This window comes from Macrosteles quadrilineatus, unplaced genomic scaffold (genome assembly GCF_028750875.1).
Source record: "Macrosteles quadrilineatus isolate MER2022 unplaced genomic scaffold, UCM_ALF_1.0 Scaffold_9__3_contigs__length_116548681, whole genome shotgun sequence".
Lineage (NCBI taxonomy): Eukaryota > Metazoa > Arthropoda > Insecta > Hemiptera > Cicadellidae > Macrosteles > Macrosteles quadrilineatus.
In genome coordinates, this window is record NW_026542602.1 from 8,937,329 (window position 1) to 8,949,037 (window position 11,709).

General features: G+C 35.9%; 1 protein-coding gene across 2 annotated transcripts in view; it reads left to right on the forward strand.

The window, feature by feature from the left end:
* LOC129001946 (dual oxidase-like) overlaps positions 1-10,392 on the forward strand; it is a 137,322-nt gene extending 126,930 nt beyond the window's left edge. For both annotated transcript variants that reach the window (XM_054429388.1, XM_054429389.1), the window contains exons 20-25: positions 4,681-4,898; positions 5,410-5,706; positions 6,447-6,611; positions 7,108-7,263; positions 8,565-8,693; positions 9,156-10,392. In XM_054429388.1, coding sequence (XP_054285363.1) covers positions 4,681-4,898; positions 5,410-5,706; positions 6,447-6,611; positions 7,108-7,263; positions 8,565-8,693; positions 9,156-9,284 — 1,094 coding nt within the window. In that variant the 3' untranslated portion in view covers positions 9,285-10,392. The remainder of the gene's footprint in view (positions 1-4,680; positions 4,899-5,409; positions 5,707-6,446; positions 6,612-7,107; positions 7,264-8,564; positions 8,694-9,155) is intronic.
* Positions 10,393-11,709: the final 1,317 nt, after the last annotated feature.

An 11,709-nucleotide genomic window follows, 5' to 3' on the forward strand; every position in this document is an offset into this window, starting at 1 on the left:
TTTCAATTACCTATCAAGAGTATAAAATACCGCCTACCAATTAAAATTTATCATTTTTTTAAAAAAGAACTAGCTTGCCTAAAGAGTTCCTAGCCGTGCATAGCACACATGTTGTGCCCTTAAATATATTAAATTAAAACCCATTTTGTTAGAGCCACTTCTTTCATTGTATTTAATAACAAAATCCAAAACTTAAAGTAAACATGAAACAATAATATATACAACCAGATGACAAGCAAATAAACAAACTATTAATGTAGACCTCAGGACATCTCCCTCTTAAAGTTCTTCTATGAACCTCTTGGCAGGTTTAACAATTCTGGTAGGTCTGTGTATGGTTGAAGAATGATTATGTAGGTTGGATCTTGGTGTATGTGTCTGTCTTGGAGGAAGTGTCTGTGTATGGGGGTTTTCTTTATCAGGATTTTCTCTTTTTCCAGAGGAGAACATAGGGAATAAGAATTTTGAATTTCTGATATATCTTCCTCCCTTTTTTGTTTCAACGTTATATTTCCTGTTCTCTAACTTCTCCTTGATTACCCCTTCTTCTCTTCGGTCCGATACCCAAACTTTAGCGTTTTCTGGGTAATCCTTGACCTGGGTCACTCTATGTCTTTTATTGAACTGTTGTTCCTGTTTCCTCTTTTCTTCCATTTGTCTAAGTCTATATCTATTGTGATTTGGAGTGGCTGGAAGTAGAGTTGCTTTATTCACTGGTAGATTTGTTCTTAAAATCCGTCCCATTAATAGTTGTGATGGGCTATAACCACATTCCTTTGGCGTCGTATTGTATGCCAATAAGCCCAGATGTCTATCCTTACACTTCTTTAATATGTTTTTGAAGATTTTCACACCACTTTCAGCTTGACCATTGCACTGATGATGGTATGGTGAACTAGTTTCCACTGTGAAGTCGTATTCTGATTTGAATAGTTCCCATTCTTCTGATAGAAATTGCACACCTGAGTCTGATCTAATTGACTCGGGGATGCCATGCTTTTCAAACGATGTCTTCATTGATTTAATCAATATTGCCGTTGAACAGTTAGATACCTTATATACATCGATGTATTTGGAATAATAATCCATGAGAATTATGTATTTATCATTGTTAAATTCACAAAAATCTACTCCGATTTTCTGCCAGGGTCTTTCAGGAACCTCTGTAGGAATCATAGGATGGCGAGGAGGCACTCTGTCAGCAATGCATTGCGGGCAATAGGTTACTTTTTGTTCGATGTGATGATTAATTTTGGGCCACCAAACTGACATTTTAGCCCTTTCTTTACATCTTTTAATACCTTGATGACCTTGATGAATATTATCTAACATTTCTTTTCTCAAGGATGGAGGAATCACTATTTGATTATTTCTCATAAGTATATCTTCATTGATCGACAATTCTGCTTGATGATCCCAGTATTCTTTTAATCTTTCATTTAATAGGTTCTTATTTTTAGGCCATCCTTGAATTGTAATATCTAACAATTCCTGTAATTCTTCTCTTTGATTTTTTATTATTACATCTAATTTATTAGATGATACTGGGATTGATTGAACTACTGTTCTTACACATGCTTCTGCTTCTTCTGCAAGTTTCTCAATATCTTCCTCTTCAGTTTTGTTGATTGGCGCTCTTGATAACGTGTCGGCAGTTGTTAATTGTTTTCCTGGTACCCACAATATGTCGTACGAATATCTCATTAATCTCATTTTAAATCTCTGAACTCTTAGCGGCAGTTCATCCAAACCCTTACTACTTAAAAGAGGAATCAGAGGTTTATGATCAGTTTGAATTTGAAACTTCAATCCTGTTATAAAATTTTTGAAACGTTCACATGCCCATACTATTGCATAAGCCTCCTTTTCAATTTGTGCATATTTCTGTTGAGTCGGTGTTAAGCTCTTTGATGCGTAGGCCACAGGTTTTAAATGTCCTTGATGTTCTTGCAAAAGTGTTGCACCCAAACCATAAGCTGATGAATCGGCCGAAATTATAGTTCTCCTTTTCAAATTGAATGGTATTAAGGCAGGAGTTGTTTGTAAACTCTTTAAGGCTGTTTTAAATGATTGTTCTTGACTAGGACCCCAAACAAAAGCCCTATCTTTTTTTAGTAGTTCCCTCAGTGGTTGAACGATATCAGCAAGGTTTTCTATGAATTTTCCGACATGATTCAACATCCCTAGAAATCTCCTAACACTTCCCACATCACTGGGTGTGGGGAAATCGATTATTGCTTGTAAGTGTTTGGGATCTGCTTGAATCATACCAGAAGAAATAATGTGACCTAAGAATGAAATCTTTGTTTTTCCTATTTCACACTTGTCATTTAAGGTAACTCCTTCTTTTTCCAATTCTTGTAACACTCGGTCTAGTCTGCTGTCATGCTCGGGTTTACTTTCTCCGGTAATTAAAATATCATCCATATAACACAAAATTCCTGGGATGTCTCCAATAATACTTTTCATCCTGTTACAAAATATTTCTGGGGCTGTTGAAATTCCGAAGGGAAGTCTTTTAAAACAAAATCTACCAAATGGTGTTATAAATGTTGTCAATTTTGAGGAACCCTCATCTAGCGGTATTTGCCAAAACCCCGAATTAGCATCTAATTTTGAATACCATTTGGAATTCCCTAGACATCCAAGTAAGTCCTCAACAGTATTAAAAACGTTATTTTCTCTCTGTAAATGGTTGTTTAAAGCTGAAGGATCAATGCATATTCTTACACTGCCATTAGGTTTAGGTCTTACCACCATTGGATGGCACCACTCCGTAGGTCCGCAAACTTCTTCAATGATTCCCGCTTCAACCATTCTTTTAAGTTCATTTTTCACTTTTTCTCTTAATGGAATAGGTATGTTTCTAGGAGTTTTTAACTCCATCGGTACCGCATTTTGTTTCAGTTTAAGTTGAGCTCCTTTCTTCATCTTACCAATCCCATTAAATAAACTTGGATATTTATTCTTGATCTTCTGTAGGTCTGTGTTGATATTCTGGTTGCTACAATATTCACTTGACTGAATGTCATTTTTAACTCCTCTGATGACCCTTAAGAACCCTAGGGCTGAGATGCATGGTTTCCCAATCAATGCTTCCTCTTGACCATTGATCACATATATTGTTTGACGAGTTGTTTTATTCTTATACTGAATTACACCTTCAAATTTACCTAAAACTGTTAAATACTTCCCCCCAGGTGTTTTTAAAACAATGTTTGATTTAGTCAATAATTTGTTTCTAGCCATTCTTGGAGGCACAATCGTCACGTCGGCTCCACTGTCAATCTTGAAATGTTCCAATTTCCCATCAAGTTTTACATCAATTTCAAATTCATTCTGTTTATTGTAGTTCCTTGTTGTCGCTCTTATTTTCTTAACTTCAGCTCTGTTAATGTAATACCCGTCCTCGCTTCTATTATCCTGTTTCAATCTGTTCTCGGTATTTTCCTGAATTTGATTCAGGGTTGGGTTTCTGTATTTATTGTTCTGATTTCTTTTTACAACATCGGCTGAAGTGTCCTTGCAATCCACAGTAGTAGCATTCAATATTCTGAGCAGGACATTCCTCCTTAGGATGCCTCTGTCCTCCACAGTAAAAACAATTAGAAGTATATTGTCTTATGTTTTGTTTCAAGTTCGGATGTTTTTTCACTTGGTCTATTTCTGCAAAATCTTGTTCTCTTGATCTGTTAACAGTAATTTGTTGGTTCTTTATAATTTCACTTTGTTTCAATCTATTTATTGTTTCATGCAAGGTTAGGTCAGCCATCAGTTGAAGTTCCTTAGATAACTTTGAATCTGTTATTCCAACAATGAGTTTATCCCTAATAAGGCTGTCTTTCATGTCTTTGTAATCACATGAAGAAGCTAATTGATGTACATCTGTTATAAAATCGAATATCGGTTCATTTTGCTTTTGTACTCGTTGATTGAATTTCGCTCTCTCATAGGTCAAATTCACCCTTGGTGTAAAATACTTATTAAGTTTTTCCACCACTTTATCATAAGTCTTTTCATCTTCTTCTGTTACTCCTGCTGCTATTAATACATTTTCTGCATTATCACCCATGGATATTATAAGGAAATTTACTTGCTTTTCTCCATCTATTTGATCTAAATTGGTAGCATTTCTGTACCTATTGAACTTTTTTAACCATGGGCCCCAATCTTCTGGTTTAAAGGAGTATTTATCAATGAAGCCCAATGTTGCTGAATGTTGTGTCATTTTAGATGTTTGTCTTCTTACTGTTATATCTGAGTTTTCTGAGTCTGACATTGTAATGCAGCATATATATTAGACACCCTGTTACTCAATTTATTGGGTCTTTACCGCTGCCACCATGTTGTGCCCTTAAATATATTAAATTAAAACCCATTTTGTTAGAGCCACTTCTTTCATTGTATTTAATAACAAAATCCAAAACTTAAAGTAAACATGAAACAATAATATATCAAACCAGATGACAAGCAAATAAACAAACTATTAATGTAGACCTCAGGACAACACAAAAACTAGAATTAATTTGATTCTTTTTTACCTACAATGCCATTTACAAATGACTTCTTTTCTTAGGTAAGTTATTTTTGGACCCATTTCCATTCTTCCTTACTTCCTTCATGTATTTTCAAGTCAAGTGCTCTTCAGAAACCAAACTAACGTGTTTAAACCTGCTACAGGTATCACGGGAGTGTTGTTGTTCTGCGTGATCATCATCATCTTTGTGTTTGCTCATCCGTTGATCCGTAAGAAAGCCTACAAGTTCTTCTGGTTGACCCACAGTCTCTATGTATTGCTGTATTTGCTCTGTCTGATCCATGGATTGGCTCGGATCACAGGACCGCCCCGGTTCTGGATGTTCTTCATAATTCCTGGGATCATCTTTACTCTGGATAAGGTAATCAAAGTTTAAGAGGCTTAGAGATTTCTTCGTAAGGTCTCTCAACGGACCTAACATATCGTTTAATGGAAATACAATATCCACAGACTAGTCATACATAATCATGCTTCAATTTTGTTTAAAAAATTTTAAGGAAAGGAATTTTAACTCTATGTACAGGTATCAGAAGTGTTCCACTTTAGATATAAATTCACTTGTAGCACTGTATTGTTGTGACAATGATAAAGGTGTGTACTCCTCAAAAATTAGCTAAGTACCGATTACTCTTTAAGGATATGTGTGATGGTGCAGGAGTTATTCATTTTTATATGGAGAGTGTTAGTTACTTTCTTTCTCACTGAATGCTTTAATCATATAGGTATATTGACCAGCATCATACATTTTGTTTGATCGATCCACTTCCTTGATAATGTGCTAATGGTGTTCCAATTCAAGCTGTGTTGTTTCTCAGAATCCTTTTGTACAATTAATGTTCAATCTATAACTTGAAATCTTTTGTCTCCAATAGATTGTCAGTCTGCGCACAAAGTACCTTGCGCTGGACGTACTCGAGACGGACCTACTGCCCTCGGACGTGATCAAGATCAAGTTCTACCGACCGCCAAACTTCAAGTACCTCTCGGGTCAGTGGGTGAGACTAGCCTGTACGGCCTTCCGCACAGACGAGTTCCACAGCTTCACACTCACATCGGCTCCCCATGAGAACTTCCTCTCTTGCCACATCAAGGCGCAAGGTCCGTGGACGTGGAAGTTGCGCAACTACTTCGACCCTTGCAACTACAACCCAGACGAGGATCAGCCTAAGGTACCATTGATTGTTGTATATTGAAGTGGACATTCCCTTCATGGGCTAGCTTTAGACTTGTTTTTATATTTAAATGGAACATACTGTAGTTGAATGAGGCACTCCCAGAGTGTTCTGCTATCAAAATTTGATTTTCTCCTTTAGTTTTTGGTTCTACAGTAATATAATTAGTGTGGCATAACAGATGCTATAGTTTACTATAAGTTGTCCTTTCAGTTTTGTCTCCTTGAATAGTGTGGGTATTTGAACAGTCGTTTCAGTACCGCCCACTTCCTGCCAATCTAGTCCGGTTAAACCGATGTGCTGATAAAAATTGTCTGGTTAAAGAGAGGTAATTTCCGCCGAGTGTAGTCCGGTTAAAAGGTGTCCGGAGAAGAGAGAGTCTACCGTACCTCAGTATTTAAAGAGGTATAAAAGAAACTAGTAAAGGGAAACAATCATTACTAAATAATCTTGTCTGTTATTGTTGATGAATGTTATGCTGTAAATTTTTTTTTAGAAGGAGCATCAACATGGTCTTCTTCCTTCTGTCTGGTTGACGTTTTGCTAGATAGAAATAGACAAAATTAATTGCCTTTGTTAATTTTATGAATTTAGAACCAGTTTTTTAATGAGTTTTGTAATTTTTGTGTTTAAACTGTAACTTGATTAAGTACATAACAGAAAAGCTACTTGAAATGTTCTTCTGGTATTCATAACAAAACATAAACATTTAACGCTTGTTTTTCCCTGTTTCACAGATCCGGTTGGAAGGACCATTTGGAGGTGGTAACCAAGACTGGTACAAGTTTGAAGTGGCTGTCATGGTTGGAGGGGGTATTGGAGTCACGCCGTATGCTTCTATACTCAATGATCTTGTGTTCGGGACTTCTACAAACCGATACTCAGGAGTCGCTTGTAAGAAGGTAAGTCAAAAGGGTATTACACCAGTTTTATATGTATAATTGATTGCAAATCTTGAATTTATTATACAGTAGCTTCTCAAATTAGTTTCTGGTTGATTTATGTTGGTTTTTAATTTTTATCTGAGGTGATAAATGTATTTAGATCAACGGTAAAGGATATGCCGGGGGATGCGGAGAGAGCTGGTCAAGTGGTAGAGCACGGGACTTCGGTCCTTGGAGGTCCTGGGCTCAAATCCCACCAAATCACCATTGGATTCTTCTAAGTGATAATACCACAACACAAGGTCTAGTCTGAAGCAATGTGAAAAATAATTCCGGGCTCGTGCCTAGCGTCCTAGAACAACAAAAATAAAAAGGAGATGCCGGGAATTAAAACTGTTCCTCTCGCACCAAAGTTGAAGACGCTAACCACTAGGCTAGCAACATACACCAATGCAATTAAACAATTTCACCAACTACCACAAAGTCTTGTCTCACTATAACGTATTGTTTTCAGGTCTACTTTTTGTGGATCTGCCCCTCTCACAAGCACTTTGAGTGGTTCATAGACGTCTTAAGAGATGTGGAGAAGAAAGATGTTACCAATGTATTAGAAATTCATATCTTCATCACACAGTTTTTCCACAAGTTCGATTTGAGGACCACAATGCTGGTAGGTACATTTTGTTTGTAAAAATTTAAAATATTACTTAATTATTAAAATGTGTTCTTACTTTGTTAGACTATTCAACGTATGAATATTCATTCTATTCATTGGAGTATATATGTGCCGGGAACAAATTTTATTTTATTTTAGTTACGACTCCTTTACATTTTTAATTGTCATTAGGGTATATATTTTTTATTGTTAAAGATACATAGATGACTATTAGTTCAAACACTGGAGAATGGTAAAATATATGGATATCCTTTTTAGAGGTGGAAGTATCATCAAATAAATGGTTTTCCTGTAAAAATATGGACAAATAAATGAAAATTTACACATGCGGTAGTGATGTGCGATACGTATCGTATCGTATCGGAATATCGCGATACGCGAGGGACGATACGATATTTGAAAAACGATACGTATCGTATCGCCTAAAACGATATTTGTATTTATATCGGCACATAGAGCGATACGATTCATGTCAAAACGATATTTTTAAGCTTTTTTTGCGCAGGCCGAGCAAACTGCAAAATCTGTACTCTGTGGATGTGTAGTTTGAAATAGGAGTTTTAGATTTTAGACGTCTGTATTTTTGGTTTTTACTTGATAATGTACCAGTCCCATCCGATCCCAGTCCAGTCCATTTCCACTAGCGTGCTATCTACTATCTAGCACTAGCAGTGCAGAGTTTGGGAACTGTCTGTGGCAATTACATTAATGTATCTGCAATCCTAAAATGCTATGGGAAGGATAGGGAAACAGGTCCAAGACGTAGGGAGTTGTGAAGGAAGTAGTAAAGGCGAGCAGTGTGGAGTGTGCAAATGGATTAATGTATCTGCAATACTAAGACTGTTTTCAGAGTAAACTAATGATTTTCCCCGAGCAAAGCTTGGTCCCCAGGTACTTATATAAATTTGCCGTTTCTAGGTTAGGTAGGGGAGGGGGGAAACGATACGATACGTATCGTTTTTCGATATTTTTGACGATACGATTCGCGTATCGCGATACAGACGCCCGATACAATATGGCGATACGATATTTTTTTCCGATACGTATCGTATCGCTGTATCGCGATACGCGTCCGTATCGCCCATCACTAACATGCGGAAAAACAATTGGTTAGAAGGAATACAGTACATGTTTAACAAGTTTAACATTTTCAGTTGTTCCAAAAATTTCCTTTCTCATTTTAAATTCCTAGGACACAGATTATTTAGGATTACCCCTGCCTTTGTTTATAACATATTTGTGTATATGGATTGTACTACTAAATTTGTTATACCGAGTTATATGTTTTTTTTCAGTATATTTGCGAGAACCACTTCCAGCGTCTCTCCAAAACCAGTATGTTTACTGGCTTGAAGGCAATCAACCACTTTGGTCGCCCAGACATGTCTTCGTTTTTGAAATTTGTACAGAAAAAACACAGTTATGTAAGTAACCAGTTTTTAAACAAGTGTAATGCATCATATAACATTTTTTGTACACTTGTGCCCAATTCAAGGTCTTAGAAATGTTATTATGATAAATAATATTTACATTACCAATTGTACTTCACATCTAGACAAAGCCTCTAGATGGGCTTGAGCCCAGGGGCGCAAGAGGTTTTAGGTTTCTTGGGGCCATTGGGGATGCAAGGAAGAGAATTCCCTCGCAAGGAAGGAGAGAATTGGAGCGCAAATACAGCAGGCCTGCATCTACAACTTCTTAATTCAAAAGACAATCAGCTACAAGTTAACTGTGACTGTGTGCAGTTGAATTGAACCAAGAATACCCATATGGAGGCTATAATCCAAGAAATTGTTGTATAAAATTGACGATTTACGATCAAAATAAAATAATGTATTCCAAAATATGCTTCAGCAGATGACTGTACCTTGATCATTTTGTTGCAGGTCAGCAAGATCGGAGTGTTTAGTTGTGGGCCAAGGCCGCTTACCAAAAGTATCATGTCTGCTTGCGAAGAAGTCAACAAAGGAAGAAAGCTGCCTTACTTCATTCATCACTTCGAGAACTTTGGATAATCATCTTGTCATTTCACTCTGCTTCTTTTATCAATAGTTCATTATGATCATTGTAATTTAAGATCTTAACAGTTTTAAGTTGTGCATGAAAGCTATGCCCAAAAAGTATGTACCTAAGCTCTTTTAAGTGTGGAACTTGATTCTAAAATTTCAAAGTTCAAACAGCAGATCTTATGTTGAAAATACACCTAGCATGATACCGATGAATTTTAATTAAATAGATAATCTAGTTTCACAATCAATTAGGTCAGGATAAGTTGTTTCATTTAATATTTCTTGTTAAATTATTGTTGCTTAAGTTTCTACTAACCATTTCATTAAAAATTTAAGTTAAGTATAGTGACATTTTTCCGTACCAAATAATGTTGAGCCTACCTCTTCTTTTACTTTGGTGCTTCAAGTTTGGATTTTTATCAATACAAAATGTATTCCCTATGTTTGATAAGGTAATTTCAATTTGAAATATTTTTAGCAGTGAAATTGATGCTCCATATAGGCCTACTGCTTTGATGTGAAATAAAAGTATAAAAAATGGGTAGAAATTAATATTTAAAAAAAATTAGCATTGCTAGTTCTTTCATTGACAAAACAGTATTCTTCTAAATCCTGAATCAATTTTAATTTGATTAGTTAATTTAAACATTATTAGAGCTATTTTTCTATAAGTTTTCAGTAGCATTAGAATAAAATAAATTCACTAAATTACAAGTCAGTCTTGTATAGGTTACTATCTTTTTTAGCTTTGTAACTAGAATATTTTCATTTTACACAACAATATAGTTTCCCATGTACTTCCTCTACATTTTACATTCTTTAAACATTCCATTACCATAATCTACCATGTATTCTTTGTAAATTAAGACGTTGTAAATACGTTAGGGATATTTATTTATTACTATAAAACCAATTATAGACAGTGACGAGTCTAGGTTTTAAAAGTTAATATAGATTTCCACCACCAAGAGATATGTGATTTCATTTATAATTGGGTAGCAAATATAGTTTGCCCAGTTTAAATGGTTGTTTCATTGATATCATATATTTCAAGGAAACTTTGTATATTTTGTATCATATTGGTATATTAATAAATTAAAGGTTCTGATATTTATTGAGTTTGTGTTCTTGTCCCTTAAGTTCATGACAGCAATCCACCATAAATATTGGATGCAAAAGTCTTCCTACATCAGAAATTAGGAGATTGATTACACCTCTACTATATGCTTGATGCTCTTTTTACAGTTGCATTTTATTGAGCAGATAGAATCATTAACACGTTGAATGCGGGCATCATCAATAGATGATGTCCGACACTAGCACTGGTGGCGGACATCAGCTAAAGCTGACGTCATGCCACTCTCTCCACATTAGTTTAATGTGAGCTTAGCCTTTGCCGGGGAACGTTATAATCGTTGCCAGCCTGTAGCTTAGATTATGTAGCTTTAGTCTGGTGTAGGTTGGTACTAAAATTTCCCGTAAAATCCCGTCTAGCAATACTTTTGTCCCGGTTCCGGCAATTTTCTCTTTTCAAGCCACTTTACAAAGACACTGGCTACGAATCCAGGCAGTGCTGCTACCTTTGGTTGTTTCAGTGAACTACGTCCACTCTCGGGCTAACACAGCACAATCACCGCTGCTCTTTTTTCATTCGTCAGACTGAAATATTTGAATGCCAATTGCGTTCACCGATTCAGTTGCGCTGCGGGGCTTCGCCCGGGCCTCGCCGCCATTATCGAGCGCCTGTTTGAAGGTATTCCGCACTGAACGTGTTAATCAGGGCTCAGATTTAATTTAGTTATACAAATATGCCAATTCTTTAGCATATTGCATCCAGTGATGATACAAATGTGAGAATTAAGTCAACCTGCTTTTGGAAGTTTATACAATAACTCCAAAAAAGGTCCAAATCAGCTATTTTTCAATTGGTTTACCCAATCAACAAAGCTACATCCTTTTAATCAGCAATTTTATAACAATGATAGGCCTACTTCATGTTTTACCATGGCGTTAATAGTTGTGTTTTGCCAAAATGGGTGATGGTTAATGCTGTTTACAAGTCAAGGTCACAATATAAACACACTTGAAAACACCATCACTCGACCACACCATGCAACTGTTTTTAAAGGTTTAATAATGTAAATAATTAATTTCAAGAGGAATGTGTGTCTGGCTATTATTTGTTTTATTTTATTAGTCCTCATTAATGGAAAAGCAAATTAAAAAGTAATCAACTTTGCATCAAAAGTGACAAATATTTTTCAGTTCTGACACGCCAACGTCACAACATATGTGCAAGAACAAACAACAAAGACAGCACTGTTTCAATTCAAATGATTCGGTACAGATCAACTTCAAAGAGTTGGATGAAAATGCCCACATGTGTACAGAAAATACCTAGAGAAACCTAGAGTAATATTGGAGTGTGATA